The sequence below is a fragment of the Rhinoraja longicauda genome, chromosome 31 (assembly GCF_053455715.1).
Source record: "Rhinoraja longicauda isolate Sanriku21f chromosome 31, sRhiLon1.1, whole genome shotgun sequence".
Taxonomy (NCBI): Eukaryota; Metazoa; Chordata; class Chondrichthyes; order Rajiformes; family Arhynchobatidae; genus Rhinoraja; species Rhinoraja longicauda.
The window spans coordinates 30,026,839-30,043,733 of NC_135983.1; the positions used below are offsets into that span (position 1 = coordinate 30,026,839).

Genomic DNA, 16,895 nt, shown 5'->3' on the forward strand with positions numbered 1-16,895 from the left:
GTCAGGGTATTGAGTAAAGAAGTTGGGACATTATGTTACCATTGTGCAAGGCGCTGGTGTACCATCCCGACGGTTAACTTACACACATGCATATGTGTGCTGGGATCTTACGTGTATGAGCGCTGGCATCTTACACACATGCATCTTACGTGTACTAGCGCCGGCATCCCGACCGGCCAGGAATGTCACGTGTACACGCGTGTGCGGTAGATTGGGAACACGGTCCAATCAGAATGGTGATGCGGGACTTGTCTGGGAAGCAGTTTGAAAGACTGCAGTTGTTTTATACAATACAATACAATACAATACAATATATCTTTATTGTCATTGTACAGGGGTACAACGAGATTGGGAATGCGCCTCCCATACGATGCAATAATTTAATTAGCTAGTCAGTATTAATTTAAACAACCCAATGAAACAAATTGTAACAGTTTTAAAACAGAATAAAGTGCAAGTAGATCTGTGCCAGATCACTGTGCGATGTGACCATCTGGCTCAGCAGGACCGGTTCATAGCAGCTATGGCCCTGGGGATGAAGCTGTTCCTGAGTCTGGAGGTGCGGGCGTAGAAGGCCTTGTATCGTCTGCCCGATGGTAGAAGTTCGAACAGACTGTTGCAGGGGTGTGAAGAGTCTTTGTGGATGCTGGTGGCTTTTCTGAGGCATCGTGTGTTGTAGATGCCCTCTAAGGCTGGTAGCTGTGTTCCGATGGTCCTCTGAGCTCTATGGACTACCTGCTGAAGAGCTTTCCTCTCTGCCTCCGTGCAGCTGAGGTACCACACAGGGATGCCATGTGTTAGGATGCTCTCTATGGTGCAGCGGTAGAATGTCGTCAGCAGCTGTTGGGGTAGACCAGACTTCTTCAGTGTTCTTAGGTAGAACAGTCGTTGCTGTCCCTTCTTGACCAGCGCAGCAGTGTTATTGGACCATGTTAGGTCCTCCGAAATGTGAGTGCCCAGAAACGTGAAGCTGGACACTCTCTCCACACTGTCCCCATTGATAAAGATCGGGGCATATTCCCCGTTGTGTGACCTACGGAAGTTGATGATCAGCTCCTTGGTCTTGGTGGTATTTAGGGACAGGTTGTTATCAGAGCACCAGTCCGCCAGGTTCTGCACCTCTGCTCTGTATTTTGTTTCATCACCGTTGGTGATCAGCCCGATCACCGTTGTGTCATCTGTAAACTTGACAATGGTGTTGGTGTCGAATGCAGGAACACAGTCGTGTGTGATGAGGGAGTAGAGCACGGGGCTCAGAACACAGCCCTGTGGTGTGCCGGTACTCAGGGTGATAGTGGAGGACAGGTGCGGGCCCATTCTCACTGCCTGCGGTCGCTCCAGCAGGAAGTCCAGGACCCAGTCGCATAATGACGAGCTGAGGCCTAGCTGGTGGAGTTTGATGATGAGCTTGGTGGGGATGACCGTGTTGAAGGCAGAGCTATAGTCTATGAATAGCATCCTCACGTACGTGCCCTGTCTCTCCAGGTGAGTCAGGACAGTGTGAAGAGCCAGAGAGATGGCGTCCTCAGCGGATCTATTTGCCCTGTATGCAAATTGATGTGGGTCCAGTGAGTCAGGGATGCTGGATTTGATGTGTGAGAGGACCAACCTTTCAAAGCACTTCATGACTATCGGAGTTAGGGCAACCGGACGGTAGTCGTTCAGGTTGGTGATCTTTGCTTTTTTCGGCACCGGCACTATGGTGGCCGACTTCAGGCACTTGGGAACCGTAGCCAGTGATAGTGACAGGTTAAAGATCCTGGTGAATACCTCAGACAACTGTTCAGCACAGTCCTTAAGTACCCTTCCTTGAACTCTATCCGGGCCTGCAGCCTTGCGTGGGTTGACCCTTTGCAGGGCGCGTTGTACTTCCTGAGTACGTGAGTTATGTCAATGTTTCAAGTAAGAAGGTAATTAGAAATGTACTGTAAAATTACTTACTCAGTTGTGGTTATGTTCCGGGCAATGCTTAACAGTTGATGAGGCTGCATTTGGAGAATTGTGTTCAGATAAGATCACCCTGACAGAGGAAGGTTGCCCTTCAGCTGGGAAGAGCGCAGAGATGATTTACGAGGATGTTGCCAGGACTTGAGTGGCCTGAGCCACATGGAGAGTTTGGCAAGTTAGGGTTTTATTGCCTGGAGCATAGGGAGTATGATGGGTGATTTTATAGAGGTGTATAAAATCATGAGGGGATTAGATACGGTGAATGCACAGTCTTTTACCCAGAGTGGGGGAATTCAGAACCAGAGAGGGGAAAGATTTAATAGGAACCTGAGGAGCAACGTTTTCACACAGAGATTGAATTAACGGAAATATAGTACATGCCTCAACGTCAATAGACAATAGACAATAGGTGCAGGAGTAGGCCATTCAGCCCTTCGAGCCAGCACCGCCATTCAATGCGATCATGGCTGATCACTATCAATCAGTACCCCGTTCCTGCCTTCTCCCCATACCCCCTCACTCCGCTATCCTTAAGAGCTCTATCCAGCTCTCTCTTGAAAGCATCCAACGAACTGGCCTCCACTGCCTTCTGAGGCAGAGAATTCCACACCTTCACCACCCTCTGACTGAAAAAGTTCTTCCTCATCTCCGTTCTAAATGGCCTACCCCTTATTCTCAAACTGTGGCCCCTTGTTCTGGACTCCCCCAACATTGGGAACATGTTATCTGCCTCTAATGTGTCCAATCCCCTAATTATCTTATATGTTTCAATAAGATCCCCCCTCATCCTTCTAAATTCCAGTGTATACAAGCCCAATCGCTCCAGCCTTTCAACATACGACAGTCCCGCCATTCCGGGAATTAATCTAGTGAACCTACGCTGCACGCCCTCCATAGCAAGAATATCCTTCCTCAAATTTGGAGACCAAAACTGCACACAGTACTCCAGGTGCGGTCTCACCAGGGCCCGGTACAACTGTAGAAGGACCTCTTTGCTCCTATACTCAACTCCTCTTGTTACGAAGGCCAACATTCCATTGGCTTTCTTCACTGCCTGCTGAACCTGCATGCTTCCTTTCATTGACTGATGCACTAGGACACCCAGATCTCGTTGAACTCCCCCTCCTCCTAACTTGACACCATTCAGATAATAATCTGCCTTTCTATTCTTACTTCCAAAGTGAATAACCTCACACTTATCTACATTAAACTGCATCTGCCATGTATCCGCCCACTCACACAACCTGTCCAGGTCACCCTGCAGCCTTATTGCATCTTCCTCACAATTCACACTACCCCCCAACTTAGTATCATCTGCAAATTTGCTAATGGTACTTTTAATCCCTTCGTCTAAGTCATTAATGTATATCGTAAATAGCTGGGGTCCCAGCACCGAACCTTGCGGTACCCCACTGGTCACTGCCTGCCATTCCGAAAGGGACCCATTTATCCCCACTCTTTGCTTTCTGTCTGTTAACCAATTTTCTATCCATGTCAGTACCCTACCCCCAATACCATGTGCCCTAATTTTGCCCACTAATCTCCTATGTGGGACCTTGTCGAAGGCTTTCTGAAAGTCGAGGTACACCACATCCACTGACTCTCCCTTGTCAATTTTCCTAGTTACATCCTCAAAAAATTCCAGTAGATTTGTCAAGCATGATTTCCCCTTTGTAAATCCATGCTGACTCGGAACGATCCCGTTACTGCTATCCAAATGCTCAGCAATTTCGTCTTTTATAATTGACTCCAGCATTTTCCCCACCACTGATGTCAGACTAACTGGTCTATAATTACCCGTTTTCTCTCTCCCTCCTTTCTTAAAAAGTGGGATAACATTTGCTATTCTCCAATCCACAGGAACTGATCCTGAATCTATAGAACATTGAAAAATGATCTCCAATGCTTCCACTATTTCTAGAGCCACCTCCTTAAGTATCTGGGATGCAGACCATCAGGCCCTGGGGATTTATCAGCCTTCAGTCCCATCAGTCTACCCAAAACCATTTCCTGCCTAATGTGGATTTCCTTCAGTTCCTCCATCACCCTAGGTTCTCCAGCCCCTAGAACATTTGGGAGATTGTGTGTATCTTCCTCAGTGAAGACAGATCCAAAGTAACGGTTTAACTCGTCTGCCATTTCTTTGTTCCCCATAATAAATTCCCCTGCTTCTGTCTTCAAGGGACCCACATTTGCCTTGACTATTTTTTTCCTCTTCACGTACCTAAAAAAACTTTTGCTATCCTCCTTTATATTATTGGCTAGTTTACCCTCGTACCTCATCTTTTCTCCTCGTATTGCCTTTTTAGTTAACTTTTGTTGCTCTTTAAAAGAGTCCCAATCCTCTGTCTTCCCACTCTTCTTTGCTATGTTATACTTCCTCTCCTTAATTTTTATGCTGTCCCTGACTTCCCTTGTCAGCCACAGGTGTCTCTTACTCCCCTTAGAGTCTTTCCACCTCTTTGGAATAAATTGATCCTGCAACCTCTGCATTATTCCCAGGAATACCTGCCATTGCTGTTCTACCGTCTTCCCTGCTAGGGCCTCCTTCCAATCAATTTTGGCCAGCTCCCGCCTCTGTAATCCCCTTTGCTATACTGTAATACCGACACTTCCGATTTTCCCTTCTGCCTTTCCATTTGCAGAGTAAAACTTATCATGTTGTGATCACTGCCTCCTAATGGCTCTTTTACCTCTAGTCCCCTTATCAGATCAGGATCATTACACAACACTAAATCCAGAATTGCCTTCTCCCTGGTAGGCTCCAGTACAAGCTGTTCTAAGAATCCATCTCGAAGGCACTCTACAAACTCTCTTTCCTGGGGTCCATTTCCAACCTGATTTTCCCAGTCTACCTGCATGTTGGAATCTCCCATAACCACCGTAGCATTACATTTTTGACACGCCAATTTTATCTCCTGATTTAACTTGCACCCTAAGTCGAGGCTACTGTTTGGGGGCCTATAGATAACTCCCATTAGGGTCTTTTTACCCTTACAATTTCTCATTTCTATCCATACTGATTCAACATCTCCTGATTCTATGTCACCCCTTGCAAGGGAATGAATATCATTCCTTACCATCAGAGCAACCCCACCCCCTCTGCCCACCTGTCTGTCTTTTCTATACGTTGTGTACCCCTGAATATTCAGTTCCCAGCCCTGGTCCTCTTGTAGCCATGTCTCAGTGATCCCTACAACATCATACTTGCCCATGACTAACTGAGCCTCAAGCTCATCCACTTTATTTTTTATACTACGCGCATTTAAGTACAACACTTTAACTTCTGTATTTACCTCCCCTCTCACATCGTTCACAATTGGCCCTGCCCTTAATTTCTTTTCCGCTCTAGAACTTCTGTTCCCATTCTTCCGAGAGTCTTTTGCAATATCTCCTGTATTACCTTTTACCTCATCTTCATTTTCACAATTTGTTAACCCATGTAGGTACATGGAATGAGCTGCCAGAGGAGGTAGTTGAAGCAGATACTATAACAACATTTAAAAGACACTTGGTCAGATACATGGTAGGAAAGGTTCGGAATGATATTGGCCAAATGGGTCTTGTGCAGATGTGGCATGTTGGTTGGTGTAGCAGCTTAGAGCATCAAGGATCAGCAACAAGCAGGGGCTGGGACGAATAGATTCAACCACTGGTGTTCTGACAGCAACTTTGTACACGGTCTTGGAGCTGGAGTTACCGCGGCTGCTGGCACCAGATACCCTCCAATGGGTCCTCGTTAATGGATTTAATGTGTACTCATTTCAATTCCAGGGCCCCAAAAGAGCCCTGTATTGTTGTTTCACATCACTACCTCCCCAAGGCAGGAGTGGGAAATTTGTGCCTTCCTTGAATGTGGAGCCGTTTCTCAGGCCCCCTCTCTGGCGTTGCGCCTGATTCCTGTTGCCCACGATCGCTGTTGCCAGGGCAAACATTCAAATGGATCATCGGCATTGGGAGGGCGGGCCATCGGTCTCGAGTCACCAAGGCCAGGTGGCTCAGTTGGTTTGGTTCCCTAAATGCATTCATCCCTTCCAATAGGAATTTGGTCTGCTAAATGCTCAGATCCTCCCGAATGGAATAGACACCAAATGCTGGAGTAACTCAGTGGGACAGGCGGCATCTGTGGAGAGAAGGAATGGGTGAGGTTGCGGGGCGAGACTTGTTGGTCTACTAAATGCACACATCCCCTACAACTGACCCAGCACTGACAGAACCTTGGCAAATCCCAGTCAGATGAAGGTTCTCGATCCAATACATCACCCATTCCTCTTCTCCAGAGATGCTGCCTGACCTGCTGAATTACTCCAGAATTTTGTGTGAAAAGTTAGTCTGAACCGTATGAGTAGAAATTGTATTTACTGCAAATCCGTGGATTTGAACGCAGAATAACTATGTTTCATCAACTGCCATTAAGTAAAAAGAACTTTGAAATAACTAGTTGTAAAATACTTTAATATAATGCAAAACATGCAATCTGTTGGAAATATTTATGTGATTCCCCTGAGACAGGCTCTTCGTCTGTGCCAACACTCCTGGCCCTCACGGTCTCTTCGTCTGTGCCAACACTCCTGGCCTTTGGGTGCTTTTGAATGAGTTGTCCGTAAAGCTGACAAAAAAGACCAATTAATTTACTCAATCTTCACTCTAATTATGATATAGTTCAGTCATTTTATTTTCTTGCTGTAGGAATTCACATTTGATGTTCAGGTAATGACAAATGTTAAAAATTAGGTTTGAAATTGAGTCTAATGAGCTGATCTAAATCCAAATAGTGTAAAATGCATTTTTATGGCAGTATTTTGTTGGCTTAGCAAAATATTGCATGAAAATTAAAGGATTCCAGTCAGCACTTTAACCCAAACTGAATGACATTATTTTCCAATTAAATATTTTCAAAATCCCACGTGATTTTCCCTATAATGCTGGATGCTGCTCAATTATAAAATCACTATTTTAGAATTTACTAAAACATAATTGAAATGGTTACCTAATCTCCAAAGTTAACGACTCAAAGCGTTCAACATTACACTGAGAGACTAGCATGGACACCATGGAGACCATGGACAGGCTATCATGTCGAGGCACAGTTCACTTTCCATGGGATTGCAGCAAATGTAGACCACTTTTAAGGAGGTTAACATTAAAAAATCTAACCATGATAATATACCATTTAATATCTTTAAGGACATGGCAAGGCCATAGATGTCTATAGAGACTTCAGCAAGGCCTTGGATCTGGTTCTGCATGTTCGGCTGCTCTGGAAGTCTAGATCCCATGGGATCCAGGGAGAGCTAGCCAACTAGATAGAGAAACAAGGAACTGCAGATGCAGGTTTACAAAAAAAGGTGCAGGTTTTTTGTTTTCAGTTTTTTAAATAAGAATGTTGCTGCATGCGTCGTTGTGCAGATGATAAAAGATAGAAAAGCATTGGAAACAAAAGCTAAGGTAGATTGCAGGATGAATGGAGAAATGAAAGAGGTGAGAAGGTTCCTAGTTTGAGACTGGGTTGAATGAATTTGAATGGAAACCCTAGGAGTGACTGGCCTCCCAAAACCGCATTTCTGGAACTTTGAAATAATATCAGCCAGCATGTCACCTCTGCTGAAACACCCTCGGGATTAGTGGTGCAGCCTGCTGCAGCCTGGCGTTCAGCTTCGATCTTGCAGATTCAACAACCTTGCTGGCCATGATTTCATCCATTGATTTTCCAGGGAATAGGTGTGTTAGAAGAGGAATAATCTAAATAGGGAATAGAGAGTACCCTATAAGTTTCCTTCCAGGTCACACTTTCACCACATCAACCCTGTCATGACCCTCAGGATTCTATATGTTTAAATCTAGTTGCTTCTCGCTCTTCTAAACACCAGCTGATTCACACCCAGCTTGTCATAAAACGACTCATCCATTCCAGGAATCAGTCCAGTGATCTCCCCTGAATCGCTTGATCTCCCCTGAATCTGAATCGCTTGATCTCCCCTGAATCGTTTCAATGCTTCTATGTCCTTTGAATAAGTCCCAATACTATGGGTCTGCTGTTCATTCTTGGGGATCACACAAGACCACAGCCAGGACCATTGCCTTTCATACCGTACCAGAGTATCCCCTGTGTTTGTTCCCTGGTTCAGTTGTAAGGCTGGGGCCCCAAACCCACTGACTCAGAGTTGATGACACTCAAGGACAAGCAAGCTCCCCTGATGTATGGTGACAATACTTATCCCTCAATCAACCTCATTAGGGCATAGTGGCACAGCGGTAGAGTTGTTGCCTCGTAGCGCAAGAGACCTGGCTTCCATCCTGACTACAGACTATGCACATTCTCACTGTGACCATGTAGGTTTTATCTGGGTGCTCCAGTTTCCTCCCACACTCCAAAGACTTGTGGGTTTGTAGGTTAATTGGTTTCTGTAAATTGTCCCTTGTGTGTAGGTTAGAACTAGTGCACTACTGATCGCTGGTCAGCGTGGACTCGGTGGGCTAAAGTTTGCACCTCTAAACTAAACAAAATGAAAGAAGTCAATGATCAGTTGGCTAGCAGATTGTGATTTGTCAGTCTTCCTTTCTGTGCCGTCCTCCCTGCATTACAACAATGTCCACTCCTTACAACAAAACCTACACCATTGATGAACATTACAGCCTAAACACAAAGGGACATCCAAGGCATTAATAACAAGCTATTTAATGATCTAATTCAGAACAATGGAAGTATTAGATCTGACCTGCATTTTTACCTGTTTGTTTCTGATGTCCAACAACAATGAGGTGACTGCATCTTCCTGAGACCCAGCGACCTGCATCAGTACCTCCCGTGCTTTTGCACGATGAAGATAGTACTGTGACATGTATGGGTTTCCTTCAATGGCTGTGGTAAATCGCTTCTCTGCCTGCTGATATTTCCTGGGAAAAGTAAACAAAAGGAGATCCGATCAGTTTAAAACAAGATGCCGGACCTGCTCATCATTATTCGTCTTTTCAAGCACAATGGAAATCTTGTGAGCGGGAGGAATTTCAACATTTGTTTAGTGTACAACATGTGATTTCCTGGTTTGTGGTTTGTAGATCTAATTGTGGCAGAGGATGGGATTTCAGCTTTTCTGCCAGGAGTGTTATAAACATCAGGTCATTTGTGGAGCCTCAACTCTCAGGATCCTTATTACAGTTTGCTTCAGTTAGCTGCAGTTCTGCTGACTGAGCAGGGTGCAGGTTCAAGTCTGACCCGTGTCCATGTGCTGCTGACCCGTGTCCATGTGCTCCATGTGCTGCTGACCCATGTCCATGTGCTGCTGACCCGTGTCCATGTGCTGACCCGTGTCCATGTGCTGACTCGTGTCCATGTGCTGCTGACCCGTGTCCATGTGCTGCTGACCCATGTCCATGTGACCATGTGCTGCTGACCCGTGTCCATGTGCTGCTGACCCGTGTCCATGTGCTACTGACCCATGTCCATGTGCTGCTGACCCGTGTCCATGTGCTGCTGACCCGTGTCCATGTGCTGCTGACCCGTGTCCATGTGCTGCTGACCCGTGTCCATGTGCTGCTGACCCGTGTCCATGTACTGCTGACGAATGCTACACTGTCAGAGATGCCATCTTTTGGACGAGAATTCAAATTGAGGACTACTGTGGATGTAAGAGATCCTGTGCTTTTACTATGAAAGAAAAGCAGAGCAGTTATTCCCAGAGTCGCAGAAATGATTATTGCTGCTTGTAGGAACCTGCCTTACACAAGTGAGCAGCCCAGGTTCGGCCTTTTATCTGATGGTCTTGAGGTGCCCATTAAACCCAGCAAGCCCTGATCTGTGCAATGGAATTTTATTCAATTCGTGGACTCTTTGTCTCCTTGATCGTAAGTCATCTGAACGGTAGTTATGGCAACGATATCTGCTCCAACCTCAGCCCCAAAGTATGGGCTCAAGTCTTACTATTTATCGTATATTTAGTTGATGTGTTGCTGTTAACCTACAAGTAAGAATTCCAAAGACTTTCAGGTTTGTAGGTTCAGTGACCTCTGTAAATTGTCCCTGGTGTGTAGGTAGTGGATGCAAAAGTGGAAAAACATACAACTGGTGTGATCGGATGATTGATTGATGACCTGCACTCGATGGGCCTGTTTCAATGTTTTATCTTTCATGCAATCGCCAATATCACCAACAACATCTCCTGGACCGCCCACATCAACAACAACCAAGAAAGCACCAATGCTTCTACTTCCTTAGAAGACTTAGGAAGTTTGGCATGTCTCCGACAACTCTCACCAACTTCTAACATGCACCATGGAAAGCATTTTATCAGGATGCATCACAGCACGATTTGGGAACAGCTCCATCCGAGACCGCAAGAAATTGCAGTGTATCGTGGACGCAGCCCAGACCATTGCACAAACCAACCTCCCCTCTATTGACTCCATTGATACCTCATGCTAAGCCTCGCCAAGGCCAGCAGCATAATCAAGGATGAGTCTCACCCTGGCCACTCCCTCTTCTCCCCTTCCCATCAGGCAAAAGGTATAGAAGTGTGAAAATGCACACTTCCAGATTCAGGGACAGTTTCTTTCCCAGCTGTTATCAGGCAACTGAACCATCCTACCACAACCAGCGAGCAGTGCTGAACTACTATGTACCCTCGGACTATCCTTGATTGGACTTTGCTGGATTTACCTTGCATTAAAAGGTATTTTCTTATCATGTATCTATACACTGTTAATGGATCGATTGTAATCATGTATTGTCTTTCTGTGACTGGTTATCACGCCACAAAATGCATTTCACTGTACCTCGGTACACGTGACAATAAACTAAATTGAACTGAATCGATTTCATTGTTCTGGTCCCAGTGAATAGGACAAAGAAACACTTGCATCTCTGTGTAAATACTGAATTATTTACATTACAAGGAGATTAAGGTTGAACATTTGTCTCATAAACTACATGTCACCAGTAAATCAATCAGTACAGGCACAGCAAGGGTCAGCAGCTGTAATGTCCCACCTGCTGTACCAACGTCCCACTTGCTGTACCAATGCCCCACCTGCTGTACCAATGCCCCACCTGCTGTACCAATACCCCACCTGCTGTACCAATGCCCTACCTGCTGTACCAATGCCCCACCTGCTGTACCAATGCCCCACCTGCTGTACCAATACCCCACCTGCTGTACCAATACCCCACCTGCAGTATCAATACCCCACCTGCTGTACCAATACCCTACCTGCTGTACCAATACCCTACCTGCTGTACCAATACCCTACCTGCTGTACCAATACCCTACCTGCTGTACCAATGCCCCACCTGCTGTACCAATGCCCCACCTGCTATACCAACGTCCCACCTGCTGTACCAACGTCCCACCTGTGGTGATGGTCCAAAAGTCCCTTCTCATTGTTGATAGCTGCGATGCGAATCTGTATGCGCCAGTCATCAGGATCTAACTCCTGAGCTTGTTCATAGTCCAACAGTGCAAAATCCAGATGACATTGCCTGAGGAAACAATCTGAATCAAATGGAACCGGACACCTCATTTAAAAAATAATTTGATATAATCGAATAGCATTTACATTTAAAGGCATCCATTAATGAATGCACTGAACAAAGAACATAGAATATAGAACAGAACAGTGCAAGAATGGGCCTTCAGCCCACAGTGTTTGTGCTGAACATAATGCCAAGTTAAATTGATCTCACCTGCAAGTACATGACCCATATCACTCTATTTCCTGCAAATTCATGTCCCTATCTAAAAGCTTAAATATCACTATAATATCTGCCTCCTCCACCACCCTGGCAATGTGTTCCCGGCACCCACCACTCTCTGTGTTAAAAACTTATGCTGCACATCTCCATTAAGCTTTCCCCTCTCACCTTATAGCCATGCCCTCGAGTGTTGGACATTTCCACCCTGGGAAAAAGGCTCTGGCCGTCTTCCCCAACTATGCCTCTCATGATTTTATTTACTGAACTTCTTTCAATCTCCCCTCAGCCTCCAACATTCACACATTCCTTGTATTGACAAAGAGGTGGACTCGCTCTGTTCAACTGTGCGACACATTTTGTGGGGAGAAGCCCTGAATCTGTCATTAGATCACGTCACCATTAGCCATGGCTGATGTCATGGTATCAGCGTGGCACCATTTGTTTCTGCCAGAGATTTATGATCAATGGTTACATGTGTGTTTATCAGTTGCATTGTGATACCCTGTCTGGGCATCCTCGATCATCTGAGATTAATGGACAGCCTTTACCGTGGACAAGTGATGGGCAACTCTTTAATCATCTTACTCTCATGAAAGAATTATCAAATCTAGTGCAATCTATTGTAAAGAGCCCCACCTTCTCTGATGATCAGCCATGATCACAATGAATGGCGGTGCTGGCTCGAAGGGCCGAATGGCCAACTCCTGCACCTATTTTCTGTAACACCCAATGGAATGAACATTGAATTCTGCTGTTCAGTCAATCTTGCATCGATGCCATGGTCTCCTATCCTGATTAATAGCCTCAAATGCAGAAACATTAAAGGCCTTCTGAAAATCCAATAGCATCCACTGACTCTCCTTAGTCTATCTTGCTACTTACATCCTCAAAAACCCCAACAAATTTGTCAGCAAGGTCACCCTTTCACGAAACCATGCTGACTTTGGCAAATTTGATCCTGTTTCCAAGTACCCCAAAACCTCATCCTTAATAATGGACTCTTCACTCTAACAGGAACATGCATCATTCTTTTACAAGTATCCCACTTTCATGATTTCTGTTGCCCCATGGCTGCTCGACCTGAGAGTATTCCCAGCAATGTGGCTTTTTAAAATAAAATCAAATTACTTGCAAGTGGATAAGAAAAGTTTTAAACATAAACTAGACCAAGTGGACCCATTGGGCTCAAACCTCTCCTATAATGGTACCCTCTCCTCCTCCTTCCTCTCCCCTCCCCCCTCCCCCTCCCCCCTCTCCCCCTCTCTCCCCCCTCCCCCTCCCCTCCCCCTCTCCCCCCATCCTCTCCCTCTCTCCTCCCCTCTCCTCCCCTCCTTCCTCCCCTTGCCCCCTCCTTTCCTCTCCCTTCCCCCTTCCCCTCCCCCATTCCCCATCCCCCTTCCCCCACTCCATCCCCCTCAACCATCCTTAACGTCCCTCCATCCCCTCCCTCCCTCCCTACCTCCCTACCCTTTCCCTCCCTAGGAGATAGATTTAAACTTTAAAACGTGAATAACTTTAAAAATGTAACACCGATTGCAAAGAAACTTCTTCCATTAGCACCAAAGTGATGACGGTGAGTAAGCTGGGCCTAAACTTGTCGCACTTTCATGCACCGTTTTGGCTGCAGTTCAGGAACAAACAAGCAAACAAATGAGAGTTTTAGTGTATCGATGTCAGGGTGGCACAACAGTGGTGCAGTTGGTAGAGCTACTGCCTCACTACTCTAGCAACCCAGGTTCAAACCTGACCTCTGGTTCTGTCTGTGTGGAGTTTGCACGTTCTTCTTGTGTATGATGTTTTCCTTCTGTATAACTATATGATGAAAGCCACATTCTTTCCTTGACTCGATAGGCAGCCACATCCCTGGCACAAACACATACCCTTAACACAAATGCCAGTAATAAAAGTAATCTTACCCCCTCGGTTAATGTACAACCCTTTTTCCTGCTTCTCTTCCTTAATACTCTGGTTTAAGAGAAGGATTGCCTCCTCATAAAAGCCTTTGTGGTAGCAGTGCACAGCAAAGTCATTGTAGGTGAGAAGGAGCTGCCTCTGAGTCTCCAGGTAGTTCTCACTTTGTTTCATGTTGCTGACTTTATTTAGGACGTGGAGGTAGTCATCAATGGCTGCATTAAAATTCTTGAGTCTTCTGCACACAGTCCCCCTGGAAATGTGAAGGAGAATTAACACTGTTGAAATGAAGGTACTAGAATGTAAAAGAATAAATAGAGTGCTTAGATTAGGATTGGGATTTGCAGGATCTTGCTCACTATTCTATGTTAGAAGACCCTTGGATTCATAAATCTACTTCCTATCGGAATATTTCTACAGAGTGCTGAACTCCCATAATCTCCACCAGGTTGCAGAGATCATAAAATAACAAAAACACATTGTGACAATAAAAAGATAAAGTTCCTGAAAAACCCAGAAGATCAGGCAGCATCTTTGGAGAACATGGAAAGGTGACGTTTGACAGAGTGCTGGAGTAACTCAACGGGTCAAGCAGCATCTCTGGAGAACACGGACAGGTGACGTTTCACAGAGTGCTGGAGTAACTCAGTGGGTCAGGCAGCATCTCTGGAGAACATGGATAGGTGATGTTTCACATCAAGACCCTTCTTCAGGCTCTGATAACCTTTCGATGACTTTCCATTGAAACCTTTCATTTGATGTCATAACAATGTATTGTAATCAAATTTGATATCATTTGAAGTGTTGCACTAAAACTTGGACTCCAGACAGAGACAGGGCTGACACACAACATCAATGAACAACCCAACCTGCCAGTTCTTTCCAAATCAATAAAATGGGATGATGGAGGACTGCAATGAAGGAACAATTTTGGTCTTTGGTTTTTTCTCCAGCACTTTTGTACTATTGCCCATTTTCAGTTCTCAATTAACTGGGTCAGCATGGGCAAGCTAGGCCAAAGGGCTGTTGCCATGCTCCATGACTGTGACTCTAACTGAAGTCTTGAATGTGCGATGCTGGAAAATGTTGCTTGTGCCACATAGATGGCTTTGGTGATTTGATGTCAATTATTTAACGATTCAGTGTTGAATGGAACAGGAAGGTCATGGACAGTTGTTTGTTTTTTGAGTATGTGTGTATATATATGTGTACCTGTGAGTGTGTGTATATATACACACTGAACTTTTTTTCTCTCGTTTATCATATTGTTTTCAGTGTACTGTGTTGAAATATTCTGTTGTGCTGCAGCAAGTAAGGATGTCATTGTTCTATCTGGGACACAGGATAATAAAACACTCTCGACTCGACTCTTGAACTTCCCCCTCAATGGGCCATGGGTAGTATTACTGGTTTCCTCCTAATCTGGAGAACTTTCACACCCCCGATTCCCATTCCCTCACTCTTGACAAAATGGCGGCGCTGCCATAGCAGCTGCGGCTTACCTGCGGTCCATTTGTCTTTGTGTTTTTGTTGTTTTTTTGTCTTAATTGTAGTTGTGATGTCGTGTTTTTGTGTTTGTGTACTATGTGTGTATGTTGGGGGGGGGGGGGGGGGGGGGGGGAGGGGAATTGTAAAATTGTAAATAGGTGTCCCTTCCGAACGGAGACCCGACCTTTGTTTTTTGGGTGTTGTCTCCGTTCCTGCTGCGGCCTACCATCGGCCCAACTCCTGGAGCTGGCGGCTTCCAGGGCTCCGATTCGCAGAGCCCGCGGACCGGACTTACCATCACCGGAGCCGGCCGTCTTCGAAGGCTGCGGGAGCAGCTGCGACTCGCCTTAGGCTCGGGCCGCGTGGATGCCGACATCAGGAGCTCCGGCAGCAGCAGCGTGTTCGCCCGCCCCGGATCACGGGGCTTGGGTCGCGGACATTTCACCGTCCGGCGCGGCCTAAGATAGGCCGCAGGATATTTCTCTGCTGGGCGGGGGCTTCAATGTCGGGAGCCACGACCGCCCCGACGTGCAGCAACAGCGGCAGCAGCAGCGTGTTCGCCCGCCCCGGATCGGACTTATCATCGGCGGAGCCGGCCGTCTTCGGAGGCTGCGGGAGCGGCTGCGACTCGCCTTAGGCTCGGGCCGCTGCGGACCGTCCGGCGCGGCCTGCAACCACAACAACCTGACTGCGGGAGAGGACAGCAGGAGAAGGGAAAATACATTGTGGCCTTCCATCACAGTGAGGAGAGGACTGGAGGAGACTCACTGTGATGGATGTTTTCTTGATGGATGTTTCTTTTGTGTGTTTTGGGGGTTGTGTAATTTTAATACCTATTTTGATGTTTTTGATGTTTTGGGTGACTGAATTTCGTCCAATTTGGATGACAATAAAGCTATCTTGAATCTCTTGAATCTTGAATCTTCTTCAAGTTGTGATGAACAATGAAAGGTATCAATATTCATTAATAATTATTAAGCTGCAAGCACTGGCACGAAGGGCCGAATGGCCTGTTCCTGCTGCTATTGTCTATTGTCACTATGGGTTGTTCATTACATGCAAAGAAACAGAGAATTGTAGAGGGGAAGAAAGATTTGGGAATCTGACCGGACAAATCATTCAATAGACAATAGACAATAGGTGCAGGAGGAGGTCATTCGGCCCTTCGAGCCTGTACGCACCACCATTCAATGTGATCATGGCTGATCATTCACAATCAGTACCCTGTTCTTGCCTTCTCCCCATACCCATTCAATACCAGGCGTAGAGGGATCAATATGTCTAATGAAGTGTCCGTCTTCATCTCTACAGAGGTGCAGGCACTGGGGGCAAATTAAACATAGAAGGAAGCTGGCTCTAGAAATAGTGGAAGCATTGGAGATCATTTTTCAATGTTCTATAGATTCAGGATCAGTTCCTGTGGATTGGAGGATAGCAAATGTTATCCCACTTTTTAAGAAAGGAGGAAGAGAGAAAACGGGTAATTATAGACCAGTTAGTCTGACATCAGTGGTGGGGAAGATGCTGGAGTCAATTATAAAAGACGAAATTGCTGAGCATTTGGATAGCAGTAACGGGATCATTCCGAGTCAGCATGGATTTACGAAGGGGAAATCATGCTTGACAAATCTACTGGAATTTTTTGAGGATGTAACTAGGAAAATTGACAATGGAGAGTCAGTGGATGTGGTGTACCTCGACTTTCAGAAAGCCTTCGACAAGGTCCCACATAGGAGATTAGTGGGCAAAATTAGGGCACATGGTATTGGGGGTAAGGTACTGACATGGATAGAAAATTGGTTGACAGACAGAAAGCAAAGAGTGGGGATAAATGGGTCCCTTTCGGAATGGCAGGCAGTGA

General features: G+C 45.8%; 1 protein-coding gene across 6 annotated transcripts in view; it reads right to left on the reverse strand.

Annotated features, from left to right (window-relative positions):
* Positions 1–6,425: 6,425 nt before the first annotated feature.
* Positions 6,426–16,895, reverse strand: part of LOC144608482 (tetratricopeptide repeat protein 16-like) — a 34,145-nt gene continuing 23,675 nt past the window's right edge. For all 6 annotated transcript variants that reach the window (XM_078426298.1, XM_078426294.1, XM_078426299.1 and 3 more), the window contains exons 9-13: positions 13,552–13,799; positions 11,294–11,435; positions 8,679–8,844; positions 7,547–7,689; positions 6,426–6,556 (exon numbers count right to left, since the gene is read on the reverse strand). In XM_078426298.1, the coding sequence (XP_078282424.1) occupies positions 6,490–6,556; positions 7,547–7,689; positions 8,679–8,844; positions 11,294–11,435; positions 13,552–13,799 (766 nt within the window). In that variant the 3' untranslated portion in view covers positions 6,426–6,489. The remainder of the gene's footprint in view (positions 6,557–7,546; positions 7,690–8,678; positions 8,845–11,293; positions 11,436–13,551; positions 13,800–16,895) is intronic.